This window comes from Arvicola amphibius, chromosome 1, assembly GCF_903992535.2.
Source record: "Arvicola amphibius chromosome 1, mArvAmp1.2, whole genome shotgun sequence".
NCBI classification, from domain to species: domain Eukaryota; kingdom Metazoa; phylum Chordata; class Mammalia; order Rodentia; family Cricetidae; genus Arvicola; species Arvicola amphibius.
In genome coordinates, this window is record NC_052047.1 from 93,894,588 (window position 1) to 93,914,350 (window position 19,763).

The window sequence follows — 19,763 nt, forward strand, 5'->3', positions numbered from 1 at the left end:
ATGGGGTGCAGGATGTCTGGAGGGGATGCACCCCTCAAGTTCTCCTGGGGTATGTGGCCAAAAATTGGGGTCTTAGATTTGAGAGGTCAAAGTGTGTCCAGTCGAGGGCGAAAGGGCATGTACTGAGGTCAGGGGTATCTCTAGGGGGGTAATCCCTCCGAGGATTCCTATGCATGCCAGGGGACCTGGGCCTTCTTGGTAAACTGGGCACAGCCTGCTGGGCGGAGCCGGCGGTCGGGTAGATACTCAGTCGTGGGGACGCCCCCACTGTCTTTCTCGCTTCCCGCCACAGCGCGAGCCAATCAGGAACCAAGAGCCCGCCCCCTCCACCCATTAGGGTGGCAGAGTTTCTCGCAGCAGCCTTTGGACACTTCTGAAAACGCCCTGAGTTTTCGCGGGAAAAAAAAGAAACTCCTAGCGGCTGGAAGGATCGCGCGCTCCCGGGCTCATTCAGGTCCTCTGCCACGCACGCGGCTCCCTCCTCGGTCACCCAACCCCAGAGCCCTAACCAGGAACAGGCACTCCAGGCCTGAGTACAGTCCGGATCGCCGCCGCGGGAGAGGTGAGTGGGAGAGCAGGCTGTGCGCACACAGTGGCACGGCCGGGCGCAGCGCAAAACTGCAGAGTACTTTCCACGCGTGGCCACTGGGCTTACTTCAGGGGATCCGAGGTCTTCCAGTCTTACACGCCGAACCTCCTGCCTGGCTAGCCGCACAACGTTGGCGGAGGGTTGGGGGGGACTTTGCAAACTTTCCCGCGCGTGGGATGAGATTTGCAGAGAGCCATTGCCCACGCGTGCTTCCGCACCGCGTGTGAGGGGAATCCGAACTGTATCCTCCACGTTGGATCCTCATCTCTGGCCCCGCAAACACGATTACACCCCAAAACTTGGCAAAATTTTCCCGCGCGTGGCTCTGGGCATGGCAGAGACCCACCGCGCATGCGTGCTTCTCCGTCCGTTGAGGGGTAATTTGAGGAGCGTCCTTCATGCTGCACCCGGTTTTTGACCCTCCCGGGTGCCGCTGAGTCCCCGGGAAACGCGTGGGGTATAGCGGGGGAGTACACGCGACTCCGCGCCTGCGCGCGGACGCTCCCCGCGATTCAATTGTCGCGCCTGAGTCGGGTTTCGCGCGCCCTGGCTGCTCCGAGTCCATTTTGGCCAATTGTGTGCAAGGTGGGCGGGGCATACAACCCGGGAACAGCCAATCAGCAGCAGGCTCTCTGGAAGGGCGGAACTTAAACGGTGCGGCTCCGGGGGTCGGACCCTGGCGGCAGCGGAGGGTGTGGGCGTGGGCTCCGGGCCTAAGGGTCTTTAAAGCGCCGTCCCAAGAGGCCAGGGTCGGTATCCCGGGAGTTGGTCAGGGTAGTCAGCCGCACGTGGGGCCCAGGTGAGTTTCTAGCCACGAGCGCGGGCGCGCGGGTGACCGGCCCGGGACTGCCGGTTGCCATGGCCACGGCGGGGGGGGGGCCCTATTCCGCGCACGCGCGCGGGGGGCACCGGCCCGGAACTCCGAGGGGAGTCCCGAGTGGTGTCCGGGGGGTGGGGGTTCTGACTTCTGTGACCGAGTTCCCTCTCCCGGGACTTGAGAAGTTCTGGTCCGTTTCGGAGTTGGCGAGTTCCCATTACTGTGGAATGAATGAATGAATGAATGGGTGAATGAATGAATGAGTAGCTACGACCACTCTGCCTGACCAGGCAGGCCTTTCTCTCGCCACGGGTATTACTTTTTTTTTTTTCCTTCCCCTTCTTGGAAGACATCGTGGATTGTCTTGGATCACCCAGTATATCTTTGGCGGTCCACGCTCAAGTGTCACCAGTCATTAAAATATTAAGCGCCTAATTTATGCCACCTGGTCCTCCAAGGCGCAGTCTGGCCGAGTAGAGGGGCCAGGACCTCAGGAGGTTGATCCTGGGAGTCTCTTGCTCAGTCAGATGTAAAGAAAGCTGCTAGGGCGAGGGACCCCCCACTTCCTGCCTGCAGGCCGGCCATACTGACACGAGTCCCCCCCCTTTTCTCTCTATCCCTCCAGTGTATCAGCACCATGTGGATCCAGGTCCGAACCATGGATGGGAAGGAGACCCGCACCGTGGACTCCCTGTCTAGGTTGACCAAAGTGCAGGAGCTGAGAAAAAAGATTGCGGAGATGTTTCACGTGGAACCCCAACTGCAAAGACTCTTTTACAGGGGGAAACAGGTAAAGTGGCCACCCCAGCTTTCCACCCACCCACCGAGCTTTGTCCCAGGCACCCTGCCTCTCAAAGCCACCAAGCAAGAGTGCTCCCCCCCTTGTCGGTTGCTTCAGATGCTGGGGGGAAGGGTGAACAAAGACTGGTCTCTGTGCTGCAAAACTTGCTACCTTTTTAGTTCTCCTTTAAAGTCTTCTAAATCATTTTTCTTGAGAAAAAAAGCTTGAAGTGGCCAACAGAGGGCTCCAGGAGGTTGCGGATTAAAGTTTCTCCAACAGTCTTCACGTGCTAGCAGTGAAAGGGGACCAGATTTTCCTTTTGAAATCCACCGTGATAGCCCACAGCTTGCTCCCATGAGACATTAAACCTCCCATGGATCCACTTCACTCATGAATTAGGAATTTTATTCGATTAGGCTTACGGGGAAAAGGGCTTGGGTTAGCCCCTTGTTGTTGCACCTCACTACTTCCTTTTTGTCCAGCTCTCTGGCCTTCAGAATGGCCATCTCTCTAGCCCAGCTGCCCGCGTTGGGAATGGTTATCATTGGTACCTGGCTGGGCTTTTTTTTTTTTTTTTTAATTGGCGTCTTGCGGTGCTGTGAGTAGCATGTGCCAGCATTGGGATCTCTGGGGTAGGGTCCGTGCCTGCAGGGGTTTGTTTGGAGTCGGGTGCGCTGCAGCTGGTGGCCAAGGGTCCTAAGTAGATCTGAAGTCCTTGTTTTCACAACCTGTACCGCCTTTGTGGCTGGGCAGGGCACTGCCGCCCTCTGGTGTCCAGGTTCATTTCTTTAACTGGCTGTGCCCTGGTGATGGCAGGGCTGTGCTTCCCTGCCCCCAGTCATGGAGTTTCCTTGGCGCAGCTGGGTGGTGTGTGGGAACCATGTCTGATTGCCCGCCACGACGGCTCATTTCATTCCATTCCCTATGTGTCGGTTTAGCGGTGTGTCTCTCCTGGAAACTATAGCTGGACAAGTGTACATCGGGTCTGAAAGACAAACTTTAGTAGCCTTACCCCTGCAGAGATTCCACACCATCCCCTTGGCTTTCTGCTGGCACCTCTGCCTTTTGTCAAGTCATTGGGTTCGCTTCCTCCTTGGACCATCTCAGCTAGTGGAAATGATTGTTCAGGTTCTCCCTGAGCAGCGTTATGTTTTTATTGAGAGACAGTTTCACATAGCCTAGGCTGGCCCTGAACTTAGAACCACCTGCCTCTGCCTCTCAAGGGTGACCATCCACAGCCCATGCTACTGCCTGATCCCTTTTCCTAGCTCCCTTCATGCTGTCGCTTTGTTAGGGAGCAGGCGTTGGCTTCCGGTTTCTGAGGCAGCTGCAGCAGGCCATGGGGAGGAAGCAAGGGGCTGGGGAAAGGTCGCTTCTGTGGTGCTTGATGGCAACAGAAACCATGCAAGTAGGTCGTTCTTACGGAAGGTTCACGATGCCCTGGCTTTCTCCTTATTTCTTGTGGCCTGACTTCAAAGCTAAAAGGAGCGGGCTGGTGTCAGGGAGTTGGTGTGTGCTGACACTCCCCCCCCCCCCCCCCCCCCCGTTATCTCTGAGCAGGGTGGTAGGTAAGTGGGAGGGGATGCTGGGCATTGTCCCTGCCAGGGAAAAGTGAGATGTGTCTGGTAGACGGATTTTGTGTTTTCTTAAAACCACCCATGGAAATATGCTGAGCATGTGCAGACTTTAATGTCGCTTAACTTCCTTGCTCCTCTCTGTTCAGGGACAGCTAACTCTCATGTCCCGATAGCAAGCATGGCTGACCACTTGTCACCGCATATGGTGATGTGTTATGGGTTCGGCAGGTCCTGACTCGGTGATGGAGGCACCAAAAATCAGCCAAGGGTCTTCACGCCAGGTCCCCACTGTTCAGTCTCCAGACATCACCCAGGAGTCCTTTGGGATACTTCTCTTTCCCTTCATATCCTCTGGTTTCATGGGTGATTGAGGTCAGCCATGCTGAGAGTGGTCCAGCGCTTGCCCGGCATGCACAAAGCCTGGAGTCCACCTAGTTCAGTACCCAGCAAATCTGTCATTCCAGCACTGGGCCAGTCTTCTCTCTACCTGTGGAATCCAGGGTCAGTCTGGGCCATGGCAAAGTGAAGCCTTGTTCCCAAAAAAAAAAAAAAAAAAAAAAAAGTGAACAGAGTGGCTGGACCAAGGCCCAACTCAGACTGTGGCCCCAGAGCCATTTTCTTGGAAGGCGCCACCCAGGATCATGTGACAAGCCAAGTAAGGCAAGTCTCCTACCCCCTCCACTGGAAGCACAACAGCAGACCTCCCAAGAGTGGACAAAAGCCACCAGGGCCATCTTGAACATTGTCTAGTTATTCAGGACGCTGAGGCAGGGTAGCAGCTGCCTTGTCGGAAAATGTTACTTGTTGAACTTTTTAGTTAGTTGGTTGTGTATATGTTTTAGTGTGTGGGGTTCAGAGGATCTTTCTTCCACTGTGGGCTCTGGGTGGGAGGAACTCAGCATCAGGCTCCCTCACGTGCTCCCTCACGTGCTGACCATCTCACTAGCCCAGGCTGCAGTCAGATCTGTGAAGCCAAGGATAACCCTGAAGTACTTGTTTGCTTGTGGAATGGGATGACAGCACGTGTAGGTGCCTGGTTTATGTAGTGCTGGGGATGGAGGCCCAGGGCCTTATGCACACCGGTGCACACTCAACCCCTACTGGGTTTCATTTTCAGTCTTAGAAATTAGCAGGAGGTGTGTGTGACTCAGTGCTGGACTCAGTTATTGTTGAGATCATTGAGTGGGAGGGAGCTGGGCCTTTACTTTAGGCTCTTAGAGTGTCCTGTCACCGGTGACAGATGGCCCCAAGGGTGACCTCACTCAAGTGGGATATGGGTTGGGGGTACTACTCCCACCCCTTGCCCTGGTCATGTGCCAGTGCAGGCTTCTACTGGCCTGATAGTTCCTGAAACAGCAGCCAGAAGCTGCTCAACCGGCCTTGTGAGTTAGGAGTTGCTGGGTGAGTCTGCCCCAGCCAGGCCCAGCCATATCCTGCCCTGCTTGTTGAGTGGGAGCTGTGACCATGGTGGGGCAGCCTGGTGGGTTCCTAGATAACAGGCCTGGGGGGTTTTATGGTCTGGTTACCCACCCTCCTCACCCTACCTCCTGGCTGTCCCAGCGCTGACCACCAGCCCCTGGGTTTGCTTTGTATTTGAAACCTTTGGGCATGTGCATGTGTCTGTCGCATAAATGCATTGCGTGCACATGGATGTCAGGTGGCCTCAGTTGCTTCCTGAGCAGCGTTGCATTCTGTGGATGGCATGTGGCAGTGCTTGTCCATCTGTGGAAGGACTTTCTATACTGGGCCCTTTTTCCCTTCTTGGGATCCCCAAGTGTGACTTGTGGTGCAGAAGTCCCTGTGTTGGGTGACATGGTGACCTGTGGGTGCTGGCCTCAATGTAAGCATGTGTTCAGAGCAGTCATGGACTGCTGACCACATGGTCTCCCAAGCTGTCTATTTCAGAGTCCCCTCCAGCATGCGGGAGTTCCTTTTCTGCGGAGTTTCTTTCCCAAGAGTCCCACCTGTTCCAGCTGAGTCTCTTTCCCGCGCGAGTTCTACCTGTTCCCCAGAGTCGTCACCCCCCCACTGTTCCTGCAAAGTCGTCCCTTTCCCGCGGGGTCTCCCCTGTTCCATGGAGCCCCCCCATTCCCGTGGAGTCCCCCCATCCGTGGAATCCCGTTTCCACGAGGTCGTCCCTGTTCCCACAGAGTCTCCCGTGTTCCCGCGGAGTCCTGTTCCCGTAGAGTCCTGCCTCTTCCCATGGTGTCCTACTTGTTCCCGGGAGCCCTGTTGCTGCATACACAGAGTTCTAAAGAGAAGACATTTTGTATGGTGCCTCCATCTCAGACGCAGTTTGTTCTCTAGGTGTCACAGTCCTGTTCCCACTAGGAGTCTCAGCCTATTCTCAGTTATCATAGTAGGTCACTGGGCCTGCCTTCCCCATAGTCCCCAGGGATCTGGGGACTGCAATTCAAAGCAACCCCAAGAGCTCTTTGCATGACAGTAGGGTCCCTGGAAGGGACTAAACCCCCATTATTTATTTATTTATTTATTTATTTAATTAATTTTTCTGAGAGGGGGTTTCTCTCTGTAGCTTTGGAACCTGTCCTGGAACTTGTTCTGTAGACCAGGCTGGCCTCAAACTCACAGAGATCCCCCTGTTTCTGCCTCCCAGTGCTGGGATTAAAGGTGTGCGCCACCACCATGTGCCACCACCGCGCGGCTAACCTCCCCTTCCATTTAAAAAAAATATTTATTATGTATACAATATTCTGTCTGTGTGTATGCCTGCAGGCTAGAAGAGGGCACCAGACCTCATTACAGATGGTTATGAGCTACCATGTGGTTGCTGTTGCTGGGAATTGAACTCAGGACCTTTGGAAGAGCTGGCAATGCTCTTAACCACTGAGCCATCTCTCCAGCCCCTCCCCTTCCATTTTTAAGGCACTAGGTGACACCATCCCTAAGGGAGCCCTTCCCAGTGGATGTGACTATCACAGGGGAGGTCCCTCTGGCCCACAGTGGGGAAGGAGTCCATGGTGAGAGATGACATGGTAGGAATACTGCGGAGCCATGAATGACTCTGAGCCCCTGGGGAAAATTGGTGGAGCCTTAGAAAGGATTCTGGGGACTGTGCTGTGGGTCCCGTCTGGTTGCCCCTAGACACAATGGGACATGGGCTTCACAGTCTGTCCCTATGAGCTTCTTGGTTCCTACAATGTGTTGGTCAGTGTACCTACCTCAATTCCAGGAGTTCTCTCCGGCAATACCACCTAGCAATACGTAACTGGCTTAATGGCCCTTCTGCTGGCCATGTATTCCCATCTACCCGTCCTGTGCCAGGCCTTCAGAGAAGACAATCTGTTTTGGGTTTCCCCACAGATGGAGGACGGCCACACACTCTTTGATTATGACGTGCGCCTCAATGACACAATCCAGCTGCTGGTGCGCCAGAGTCTGGCACTGCCTTCCAGTTCGAAGGAACGGGATTCGGAGCTCTCAGACTCTGACTCTGGCTATGGTGTGGGTCAGAGCGAGTCCGACAAGTCGTCCACGCATGGCGAAGGGGCTGCTGAAGGGGATGACAAGACTGTGTGGGAGGACACAGAACTGGGGCTGTACAAGGTGAGGTGGCTGTGTGGACGTGTGACAGTGGCTTTCTTCCTGCATTTGCCCTCAACCCAGATTTGTACACTGCCAACCCTAGCAGTGCCTTAGCCTCCCTGCCCCTTACTACACTGACATCCACACAGGTCTCTTGGGACTCTGGTGACCCACTATAGGCAGTACTATAGGTCTCACCTCTACAGCTAGCATAGGAGCTGACATTTTGAACTCTTTCCAGAGAGTTGTATCAAGATTGAAATGCATTTGACAAACTGGACGTTGAACCTCTGTAGGAATCCCAGCCTGTGTTCGAGGCTGACCAATGTCCCATGAGGGCCATCTTTTCTCTGTGAGCACATCGCTCTTACTCCACCTGTTGGTGTTTGACCTGTGTAAGCACAGCTTCTTATCCAGGACCCAGAGTTGCATGGGAGATCCCAGTCTGGAGTGTGGAGGCTTGGGATGTGGCTCAGCACCTGGAGCCCTAGGACCGCTGTGGTCCCTGTTTGTTTGCTGTCGTCATCAAACCTCTGAGATAGTTGGAGCCATCAGAGCAGAAGTTTCTGGCAGCAGAGGGTGTTGTTGACTGAGTTCTGTTCAGAATTGTCCAGTACCGTCTGCTCTCCACAGCGCTGAGGCTTACTCCCAGCTGCAGCTTGGCAGCTCACAACATCCCTGTGTTCTGGGAGCTGAGGCAGCACCCTTGTGCTTGTGGGGCTAACCTGGAATAGAGAGTGAGACCTTTAGGCATAACTGGGCGCAGACACACTTGCCTGGTGTGTGGCCCACCCCACTACCCAAATCTTCAACCCTGGTCCTGCCCCGCTGCCAGGTCCCTGAGCCTCCTTGCTTCTTGTAGGTTGATGAGTACGTGGACGTGCGTGACAACACCTTGGGTGCATGGTTTGAGGCCCAGGTGGTCCAGGTGCAGAAGAGAGCCCCGTCCCAGGAGGAGCCCTGCAGCTCCAGTGCCAGCATGACTCCGGAGGATGACATCATGTACCATATCAAATATGATGAGTGAGTGCCATTGCTAGCTTGGTCCTGTCTCCAGCACTGTCCAGAGCCCCTGTCTTGAATTCCCTGAGTAACTGCTGCCAGGGAACAAGAGTGGGGAAGCCACAGAAGGCTCATCCTTGGTGCCCTGTTTGCATTTGAGACTAGATGAAGGGCCCTCTAACCCTAGGGTCCCAGCTGTGAGCTGCCCTGCCTTGGTCAGTTTTTGTTCAGTCTGTGAGGATATGAGGATCTCTTGAGAGTGTCCTCGGTCCCAGCCTTCTTAGGAGGGTCTTTGGTCTCAGTCCCTGGGCCAACAGGGCATCTCAGGTCCACGTTCCACCTGATGACGTAGGTGGTGCCGAGAGACCTCAGGCAGACAGCTAAGCCATATACATCTTTTTCCTTGGGTTTGGGGGCCCCTCCTGGCCTGGGGAGGCCACAGAACTTCTTTGTAAGGCCAGCATCCCATAGGTGGAAGATGCACTTGCTCTTTGCTGAACTCTGCTTGCTTCTGGTCATGCTGGGTTTCTGGTGTCAGCCCTTCACTAGAGGAGAGGTGCTGTCATTTCTGTTCATGGCCTTGGGTGGCTCATGCACCTGCTTTGGATGGTTCCCTAAGACAGTGGATAGTGAGATCCCAGTGTATAAACTGAGGTCTTGTCGAGATTTTCATGTTCTAGCTCTGGGATCATTTGTGGGCCCTGCTTGTTGTTGATAAGCCATTTAGTCAAATATTTATTGACTTTATTGAAATAGCCATTTAGTGTGGCAATCCTTTGTGGAAGATGCTTGCTGAGTTCTGTGATGGACCTGAAAGTGAATGTCGCTCTCGGCTACCAGAGAGCGCTCTGTGTGTAGTAGTCACTTCTGGGGCACCGTGGTATCTTAGTCCCTCCACACACGTCCGTGTATACGCTTAATACGTGTGTGTGGAGAAACACTCGCTTTCCCTACTCATAACTTCCCAGTCTGGTCCCCAGGTCAACCCTCCCAAGCTGCCCTGACTTGGCGGTTCTGGGCGCATGGCCACCTCACTTCTCTCCTGAGAGCCCAGAGCTGTTCCCCCTCTATCAGGCTTACCTCACTGCAAAGAACCTTCTTTACAAATTGCTGTCTCCTGGTTGCTGGGATGGGGATCAGGTCATTCTGTGAGTCACATTTGTCTATATGTTCCACATACCTGGCCCACCAGCATAGATGGCCAGGGTCACCCAGAATATGGCTCCCCATGCTCCCACTTCTGGGCCTGTTTAGGGACAGCATGTGGTGGCCTCGGGTATCTGAGTTTGGGGCTTTGCTTGCAGCTACCCAGAGAGTGGAGTGGAGGTCGTCAAAGCCAAGAATGTCCGTGCCCGTGCCCGCACTGTGATCCCGTGGGAGGACCTGGAGGTGGGCCAGGTGGTAATGGCCAACTACAATGTGGACTACCCCAGGAAGCGTGGCTTCTGGTATGACGTTGAGATCTGTAGGAAGCGGCAGACCAGGACGGCGCGGGAGCTGTATGGCAACGTCATGCTCTTGTGAGTGGCCTGCCTGGACAGGGACCCCGCTGTCCTCCCTTATCCTCACACTGGCCATTCCCTGGACACAGTTACCTCCGCAGCCCTCAGACTCGGCTTTCCATAGGCTTCTTTATGTATGTTCATGTTGTCCCGTACATGAGATGTCCCATACATACAGGAGGGTGTGGGCCTGAGTGGTTCTAGGAGGCCTGGAGCCCTGAGTGTGCCTGGGAACCTCCAAGGGGCCGAGGACATTTTCCTCATTTAGGGCCCCAGCTCTCATTCTCTTGCCCACAGTCTCTTCAAACTCTTGACTCAGTGCTATGTAAACATCTCCAGAAGCCACATAAAGCCTGTCTGTATAGTAGTGCCCGTCTCTATTGCTATCCAGCAGTGCTGTAGGGACATGGGAATTCCTGGGTGTCCTGGGCCAGCTAGTCTGACACGTGACGTGTACGCAAACGTCGAGGATGGACAGTGAGGGTGCTCTGACCTGTGTGTGGCATAGGAGAAACACACATTCAGAAACCAATGGGGAGGAGCCCAGCTGGGCTCGAGCTGCCTTCCTGCCTCATCCTTGGCAGTAGATCTGAAAGCCTGTCTTCAGACAGGCTCAGCCCCACAGTGCTCTAATGTTTGGGGATGTTCTGCAGAAACGATTCTCAGCTCAACAACTGCCGGCTCATGTTCGTGGATGAAGTCTTTAAGATTGAGCTCCCTAATGAGAGGAGCCCCTTAATTGGGAACCCCTCACAGCGTGAGTACTGGTCAGGCCCTGAGCACTCCTGGGTGGGGGGTTGGCAGGCCCAGGTGGCATGGTGGCCTGCTGCAGCCCCTCCTCCCCTCCGGAAAACAGGGAAGAGCGGCCCGTCCTGCCAGTACTGCAAGGACGACGAGAACAAACTGTGTCGCAAGTGTGCCTGCCACGTGTGCGGCGGGCGTGAGGCTCCTGAGAAGCAGGTGCTGTGTGATGAGTGTGACATGGCCTTCCACCTCTACTGTCTGCAGCCACCGCTTACTTCCGTCCCCCCTGAGCCTGAGTGGTGAGTGGTGGATTTCTAGAGTTTGAATCAAATGCTGGGTGTGGCTGTTAGGTGTGAGAACTTGGTGCTGGGGGAGCAGTGACAGGAGGGTCCTGGGGCCTGCTGCCTGCCAGCTTGGCTGCAGGCTTAGAGGAGAACATTGTGCTGGTGCCTAGCATTGAGGGACTAGCTCGTGTCCCTCAGACCTGGCACTGGGTGCCCTGTCCCACTCTGACTGCACTTGAACACTTGAGTTCCTGGCAGTGATGTGGCTGCCTGAGCCTGTGCAGGTCAGGACACCCGAGGCTCTGGCAGCAGGGGAGGTGAGCCCTATCAGGGGACTCATGCCCGCTCCCTTACTCAGCATTGCGATTTGCTTTTCGTTGTTCTTATTTTTGATTTGATTTTCTTGAGGCAAGACTGAGTAGCCCTGGCTGTCCTGGAACTCGCTCTGTAGACCAGGCTGACCTGGAACTCACAGAGATCCACCTGCTTCTGCCTCCGTGGGAAAGCTGTGCTCTTTTTTTTTTTTTTTTTTGTTTTTTTGTTTTTTGTTTTTCGAGACAGGGTTTCTCTGTAGCTTTGGAGCCTGTCCTGGAACTAGCTCTTGTAGACCAGGCTGGTCTCGAACTCACAGAGATCCGCCTGCCTCTGCCTCCCAAGTGCTGGGATTAAAGGCGTGCGCCACCACCGCCCGGCTAGCTGTGCTCTTTTGTATGTGTGGCGATTAGGAAACAACTCTTGGGAGCCAGTTCTCTCCACTGTGTAGGCCCGGGGGATTAAATGCAAGTCCTGAGGCTTGGTGGCTCCCCACTGGTTATTTCACTGGCCTTCTCAGGCAGGGCTTTTAGCAGAAGGCTGAGGAAACCCATGTCCTATAGAACATTGGCAGGGATGCTGTAGGGATGGTCCAGCCTGGAGTTTAACTCTGTGCCTCCAGCTGCCCATGGCTGCAGATGCTGGAGCATGCTCACTGCTGCCTGGGAACCCAAGTTTCCTATTTGATTGAGCTCTAGCGACCTTATTTCCGAACAGCCAGTGGGCTGTGTCCCCCATCTCTGGCCTGTGTGAGGTGTCTGGGGGAAGGACTCCATTTGTCTTTTGCGCTTGGGTATCGGGCCATATACAGGTGACATTCTTGTTGTCCCAGGTACTGCCCCAGCTGCCGGACCGACTCCAGCGAGGTGGTGCAAGCAGGTGAGAAGCTGAAGCAAAGCAAGAAGAAGGCAAAGATGGCATCAGCTACGTCATCCTCCCGTCGGGACTGGGGCAAGGTGAGGCGCACACATCCTGTTCTGTTCTGTCCTTGTTCCGCACTCCCAGTGCTCACACAGCCCTCTCCACATGGCAGGGCATGGCCTGTGTGGGCCGCACCAGAGAGTGTACCATCGTGCCCGCCAACCACTTCGGGCCCATCCCTGGCGTCCCTGTGGGCACCATGTGGCGCTTCAGAGTCCAGGTATCTGCTGATGTCACGGGGTTCCAGACATTTATTTATCTTTTGAGTTTGTGTCTCAGATGTGGCTAGGGGCAGGAAATGCTGCCGAGTGGGGTTCAAGAGGCTGCCTGCTTGGAGGAGGGTGCCGGGTTGCAGCGTGATCCTTTATCCCTATCACGGCCAGCGCTTTTATGGGAGCTGGACTCAGCCATTGGGCCAGTGTGTTCTTGTCAGGGACTGTCATCCTGGGGTTTGGACAGGGTCACAGTTCCCAGGAGATGGAATGGGTCTTTTGACCGTGTTCACAGGTCAGTGAGTCTGGTGTGCATCGGCCGCATGTGGCTGGCATCCATGGGCGGAGTAATGACGGTGCTTACTCATTGGTGCTGGCTGGTGGCTACGAGGATGATGTGGTGAGCACTGCGCCTCCTTCATCCCCCCCCCCCCCCCCATGGCCTCCCACTCTGGCTTTCCCGCGCCATCCACCATGACCGAGCCCTCAGGAGTTTTGCACCCTCTCTCATTCTGTCCGGTCTCCCCCTTGGGCCCTCAGTGCTGGCCGGAGTTGCCAGGTCGTGCTGTCAGCTTGTTGTAGTCACTCGTGTCCACCTAATATGTCCCCAGACAGCAAGAGTGGCAACATGTGTGGCTCATTTCTGCTGGAGAAGATGTCATGAGCTGTTACATATAAGCACAAAAATAAGTCTTTCAATTTTATAAGGAAAGAAAAATCAACTCTGAGGATGCCTTAGCGTGGTGAGGGCGACAGGAGCTGGGCTGGCTTCTCGTTCCAGGCTATCTTGTGGGGTGTGATGGCTGCTTAATTAGAAGGGAAGGTGGGAAATTACAGGGTGTGGTGAACATTCCGCACCCGCTGGTGGAGGGCGGCCTGACCCTTCTTGGCCTAGGAAGCACCCAGCATGGCGATGGTGTCAGGTACTTCTCTCTGCCATCTGCCTCTAGAACTTTGCATCTTCCTCCCACTGAGCCTCTGTCCCCTGAGACACTTGACCACCAGTGTCAGAGCCTTTCTCCGGCACATGCTGTCCTCCCTCTTTCTGTGGGCTTGACAATTTTGGGGTCCAGGACATGGGGCCCTGTGGTATCTGTCCCTGTGTCTGGCTCATGTCACTGCTCATAGCCTTCAAGGACCCTTTGTGTTGGGAACAGGTCTTAGTGGCATTTCAAAGGACTGAACTTGGTCTCTTTTTGTTACGGGGGTACGGTGCCTCCGCGTCTTCTGGGCCTGCTGTGTGCCACTGACCCTCACTCTCCACCCCTCCCATAATCTCACTGTCTCCTCTGGGTCCACACCTCTTGTCCTCATTGATTCGGGCAGGGCTTATCCTCTATGCCGAGGGCTCACGCAGCCCTTCTTCCCCATTGCAGGACAACGGCAATTCCTTCACATACACAGGGAGCGGTGGCCGGGACCTCTCAGGCAACAAGCGTACGGCAGGACAGTCCTCTGACCAGAAGCTTACCAACACCAACAGGTGTGTGGAAGCTTGGCATCCTGTGGAGGGTGGGGGCACAGGTTGCCTCATGATGGCACAGGTTGCCTCATGATGGACCTCTGTCGTGGCCACAATCCCAGCCAGGGGTATCACTGCCATCTCAGTATGGAGGTGGCATCCTGGGCAGGGTCTGTTCTGCTGCACAGCCAGGGTGTAGCTCAGCTCAGCGCAGGGTTATTGTATCAGAACATCCAGCTCAGTAATTTAGAGGGGAAAGGTTTTGTTACTGTAACAAATCCTGAAAATGTGAGCCTATAAAGGTTTCTGTTGAAGTAATAAACCCCTGGGTGCTGGTGCCCTTAATCCCAGCAGAGGCAGAGACGGGGATCTTTGAGTTTGAGGCCAGTCTGGTCTACAAGAGCTAGTTCCAGGACAGCCAGGGCTGTTACATAGAGAAACACTGTCTTAAAAAAGAAAAAAACAAAACAAACAAAATCAAACAAACAACCCTCCCTCCCCCCAGTTTATAGACAAGACAGCTTTTGTTACTGTAACAGATCCTGAGACTATTAGCTTAGGGGCAGGGTTTCCTGGCTGCTCTATGCATCTGGGTTGTGCTGTGCTTGATTGAGCCTTTGTCTTGAGGCTCCCACTAGGGGGCAACACAAGGCAGCCATGTGTGGCACTTGGGCAGTGCAGGAGAATGGAGAGGACACTGGAGTCCTACAGTCCTATTCTCTAGCACCTGTGATGCTGCCAGGCCCTGTGCCTTAAAAGTTACATTTCCTGTAGCTCTGCCCTCAACACAGGGACTTCTGGTGGATATTTAAAGAATTATTTCATGTGTATGAGTGAGTGTGTTGCCTGCAAGCCTGTGCGCTACTTGGGTGCAGTGCCACATGGAGGCCAGGAGAGGGCGCTGGATCCCCTGGGTCTGGAGTCAGCGATGGTTGTGACCACCATGTAGGTGCTGGGAATCACATTGGGAGCTCTGCAAGAACACCCACTCTCCAGCCTCTGGAAAACCCGTGCCTTGTGGGGACCATTAGATCAGACAGCAGCCTCCCGCAGCTTCTGGCCAATGCCAGTAATCTTGTCCTGATGTCCTATGGTGACGAGGTCTGTGTATCTGTGGGTGCCAGGGTGTGACTTCCCCCGTGTTGTGTTCCCCAAAGGGCTCTGGCGCTAAACTGCAACTCCAAAATCAGTGAGAACGGGGCAGAGGCCAAGGACTGGCGCCAGGGGAAGCCAGTGCGTGTCGTCCGCAACATGAAGGGTGGGAAACACAGCAAGTACGCGCCCGCAGAGGGCAACCGCTACGACGGCATCTACAAGGTGGGTCGTGAGCGCCTGCCTGTGTCCTGCCCGTGTCCCCGAGCTTCCTGCGCCACACTATACTAGCCACACTGTTCTTTCCACAGGTGGTGAAGTACTGGCCAGAAAAGGGCAAATCTGGCTTCCTTGTGTGGCGCTACCTCCTGCGACGGGATGACACGGAGCCTGGGCCCTGGACCCGGGAGGGCAAGGACCGCATGCGGCAGCTGGGGCTCACTATGCAGGTGTGTGGCCTGGAGGTCAGGGGCTCCAGCTCTCCCTCTCTGAGGCTTGTTTTCTGTGGAGCTCATTGCCCGTCATGATGGGCGTTAGCAGTGGGGACACCTGTTCTACTTCCATTCTGCTTCCAGGCCCCAGACTTCCCAGGGTCCCTTTCTCAACTACCAGCAGGTCGTCAAAGGCTGAGACCAGCCTGGGCTGCATAGCAAGACCCTCTGAACAAAACCAGGGCTAGTTCTGCAGCTCAGTGGGTAGAGCATTCTTCTATACAAAGCCTGTGTTCTGTCCCAGGCAAACATAAATCAGGATCAGGGGTTCAAGGCCAGCTTGGCCTACATGAGATCCTGCCTCAAACTCAAATATGGGGACGAAGAGAGATGGCTCAGTTAATATCACTGGCTGTTCTTGCAGAGGACCCCAGTTTGATACCTAGCACCTACATGGCGACTCAGCATGTGTAACAACAGTCCCAGCCTCCACAGGTACTGCGTGTGTACACACACACACACACACACACACCCCTCCAGTCCTCTGTACACACTCCTAGCATGTGTAACTCCAGTCCACACTTCCAGCATGTGTAACTCCAGTCCTGGAGCCTGTCCGCCTCTGCAGGCACTGCACACACCTGGCACAGACACTCGGAGGCAGTACACTATACACTGAAAATTAATGTAGAGGGCTGGAGAGATGGCTCAGTGGTTAAGAGCACTGACTGCTCTTCCAAAGGTCCTGAGTTCAATTCCCAGCAACCACATGGTGGCTCACAACCATCTGTAATGAGATCTGGTGCCCTCTTCTGGCCTGAAGGCATACAAGTAGACAGAATACTGTATACATAATAAATATAAAAAAATAAAATGTAGAAACGTTGAGGTTATGAGTGGCTGAGGGCACACAGGTGACACATCCAACCAGCCACACCTGTAGCTAATGTTGCTTCTGCCCCTCCAACCTCTGACCCGTGACCCCTCCAGCATCAGCAGAAAGAAGCTACCAGAACTGATAGAAAACAGGCAGTGGGGGTGGGCAGGTAAGAATGTGAATCCCCTGCAGCCACCTCACCTCTTTGCAGCCAGATCATTTTATATCCACGTGGTGGGTGGATGTTTGCCCTGAGGCTCTAGTCATGCTTGTATCCTGTGTATCCTGTTGAGGACTATTTAAGGACTCTTAGTGACCCATGGGACATGATGGCATCTGTCCCCAGGTGTTGGGGCCTGCACTGATGGTACAGCAGATGTGCAGAAGCATCTGCATGTTCTCACGCGCGCAAGTGCTCCAGGAAGTGGGCTGAAGGGCTGTTACAGGGTCAGTGGTAGGACTGGTAAGCTTAGTTTTTCTGTGGTTTTTGAAGATCCCATTCTCATGGCTGGCCTGTAACTCAACAGTCCTGCCTCAGTTTCCTGGGTGCTGGGTCACAGATTGGGTGCCACCACACCTGGCTTCATGTAGCCCAGGCTAGTCTTGAAGTTTCTACATAGCCCAGAATGACTTTTGACCTCCTGACCCTCTCTTGACCTCTAGTGCAGGGTGACAGGAGTGTGCTGTCACCCCTGGCTCTTATTTTGGGTAGGGATCTTCCCCCCATAGCCCCGGCTGGCTTATAGGGGGCTATGGGGGAAAGATCCCAGCCCTGCCACACCTAGCCCTCATGCTTGTCCAGTAATGCCCTCAGGTACCCAAGAGCTTGCTAGGTGATGACACTGTGGCCCTGACGGATGGGCTGGGTCCTGACTTTTGCCCACAACCTCTCTCCTTTCAGTACCCCGAAGGCTACTTGGAGGCCTTGGCTAGCAAAGAGAAGAGTAAGAAGTGCCGAGCCAAGGCCTTGGAGAAGGAATCGCCCTCTAAGACAGGCTTGTGCAAGCGGAAAACCACAGGTGGGTGTCGGTCCATCCCGACTTCCCTTCTGTCTTGACTTCCTGTCTGTCCTACATGTCTGAAGTGTTCATTAGCTTCTCACAGATCTTGTTTTGTGTCCCCGCCCCCCAGGACAGGCCACTAATACACGTGTCTCCAAGAAGAGCAAACTGGAGCCCTTCACGCTCCCTGTGGAGCAGGCCAACCTCATCAAGGAGGACAAGAGCAATGCCAAGCTGTGGGATGATGTGCTGAGCTCGCTTCAGGGTGGGCCGGTGAGCCACGGGGCCCCATCCTCCTGTGGGCAAGCAGGGTCAGAGTCCATGTCGTAGCCTGTGGCAGCACTACAATATGGCCTCACATAGCCTGTTCCCGTGGGTGTGCAGCTGCCTCTGGAACTTCCCATGTCCCACACTGAGACAGTCAGTGCAGGCCTTGTTTGTGCCTTCAGGGCGGAAAGTCCAGGTCTGGGCTGGGTCGACTGCACAGGGCTACCAGCCTGTACTGTCTGAGGCTTTCTGCCTCAAACCACAGTGTCCTCAGTGTCGCTGAGGCGCAAATGGGGCTGGGGTTTCTGTCTTGTGGTGGGTGAGGTGATGGAAGTGTGCCCTCCCATGCCCACTCTGCAGTACCAGGTCTTTCTGAGCAAGGTGAATGAGGCTTTCCAGTGCATCTGCTGCCAGGAGCTGGTGTTCCGGCCTGTCACCACCGTGTGTCTGCACAATGTCTGCAAGGTGAGGAGGCGGGTGCCTGGATCCACTGCCTGCACTCTTGGGGTGTCATGGCTGTTCCCTCAGCCTTATCCTTTTTAGAGACCCAGGCTCCCATACACTAACCTCCTCTAGGACAGTGCCAGGAACTACCAGGAAGGAGCTCAGAGTCCTGAGTGGGCACGAGGGGCAGAAGGGAGCCCTGAGTGCCTGTGTGGCTGCTCCCAGTTGCCCCCTTCACCCTGCCTATGTCTCATGCAGGACTGCCTGGACAGGTCCTTCCGGGCCGAGGTGTTCAGCTGCCCAGCCTGTCGCTGCGACCTGGACCACAGCTCCCCAACCCGGGTGAATCAGCCTTTGCAGACCATTCTCAACCAGCTCTTTCCTGGCTACGGCAGCGGCCGGTGATGCCGCGAACCAGGCGGAGAGCCCTCGATCCTGCTTCGAGTTCTTAGTGGGCTTAGCTTGAAGGTGTTGTCCTTCCACATCTGCCCCTGGTGACCCGTCTGCCTTGATTTCCAGTTAACCAGGAATACTATGATCTGGCTACCACTTGGACGTCTGTCTTTCATTTCTTTTTTTTTTCTTTTCTCTCCTTTTTTTAAACTATACATACACACACACACGTGTGTGTGTATGTATATATGTATGTACAATGTCTATAAGTCTCCAAGAGAAGGGAAAAAGAACCCTGCCTTTTCTTTTACTTTTTGGAGATGGATTTGGAAACTGTTGAGCCCTCACCAACCTCAGTGCCATGTTGTCAGTTCTCACCTCGAGAGCAGCTGCCTAGAACAACTCTTAACCATCTCTGAAAAGACCAGGTGTATCTCTCTGGCAGCCATGCCTCAGGCCGTCACAGAAGACCTGAAGGGGGGGACCCTGGGCCAGCCTCAGCCCTGGCGTTGCCATCCTCATGGGTGCCTCTGGGGCCTAGCTGACACTCCTTCAGCGGGACTTGGCTGTGACCTCAGGTCAGGGCACCGGCTGAGGCGAAGCTGACCATGCGCCCTCGGCTCACCACCCCTTCCACTGCCATCAGCTCCGAATTGTCCGATGCCCATCTTGGAAGCCTGGCCACTGGGTGCTCACTGGTTGGGTTTCGTGGAGGCTTGAGGTGTAGCAACCAGTTCTCATCTTGTTTTTAACTCAGCAGCTGAAAATTCTGAGGGTTTATTTTTCTAACGGGATGAATGGTTTCCTTGATGAATTTCTTTAGTTACAGCCTGTACTGAAGACTGTGATTGCGAGGTTGGGTTTTGTTTTCTTTTGTAACTGGTAGCTTTGCCAAAGTGTGCAGGAGTACCTCAGTAGAGCAAGGGAACTGAACACATAACGTAACTGCAGGCAGACAGGACAGCACTGTTTTAAGGGTCACTTTTTGTGTTTTGTGGGTTTTTTGTTTGTTTTGTTAGATTGTTAACATATTAGGGAAGAAAACGGAATTCCATGTGTCCATGTGAATGTTTTCTGAAGTTCAATTTTTTTGTTCAGATTTTAGATCTCAATTAAATTTTTTTTCTGCAGATTTGAATATTTGTGTTTTTGAACTGCTTTGTGGTACTGTCATGAAAACAAGTTGAGAGGCTGAGACAGTGGGCATAAGGGCACTGGTGTCCAGGGCACAGCTTGGCTGTGCAGATGTTGTGCGGACAGCTGTTCACTCATCCCCGTTGTTCTTGCTGCAGTCAGACCTTTGACTGACAGTTTGCTGGCCCCTGTTCTGGAAGGTAGACGACCCCACAGGTTTATAGAAAAGTGGATGTTGAAGATGTACAGGGAAAAGGCAGTGCTAACTTGGGAGAGCAGAGGCTTTGGCCCTGGGGGTTGGAGCGTGGGAGGGCTTCTTTGGTTGCTAGTGGGGCTGATGTGCTGCAGAAGGGTCTAAGCTCCTGTGGAGTCGTG

General features: G+C 54.3%; 1 protein-coding gene across 2 annotated transcripts; it reads left to right on the forward strand.

The window, feature by feature from the left end:
- The first annotated feature begins 425 nt into the window (after nt 1-425).
- Uhrf1 (ubiquitin like with PHD and ring finger domains 1) lies at nt 426-18,492 on the forward strand. Of its 2 annotated transcripts, none has more exons than XM_038340307.1 (17): nt 426-562; nt 2,032-2,196; nt 7,089-7,331; nt 8,173-8,333; nt 9,617-9,832; nt 10,468-10,571; nt 10,647-10,857; nt 11,987-12,110; nt 12,188-12,295; nt 12,583-12,687; nt 13,664-13,770; nt 14,907-15,066; nt 15,153-15,290; nt 17,051-17,168; nt 17,281-17,423; nt 17,778-17,882; nt 18,120-18,492. In XM_038340307.1, exons 2-17 carry the CDS (start codon nt 2,044-2,046, stop codon nt 18,264-18,266), a joined length of 2,343 nt encoding a protein of 780 aa, XP_038196235.1. In that variant the 5' UTR covers nt 426-562; nt 2,032-2,043; the 3' UTR covers nt 18,267-18,492. The 2 variants fall into 2 exon arrangements, with proteins under 2 accessions (XP_038196235.1, XP_038196242.1); XM_038340314.1 differs by having other exon boundaries at nt 10,671-10,857.
- The last annotated feature ends 1,271 nt before the right edge of the window (nt 18,493-19,763 follow it).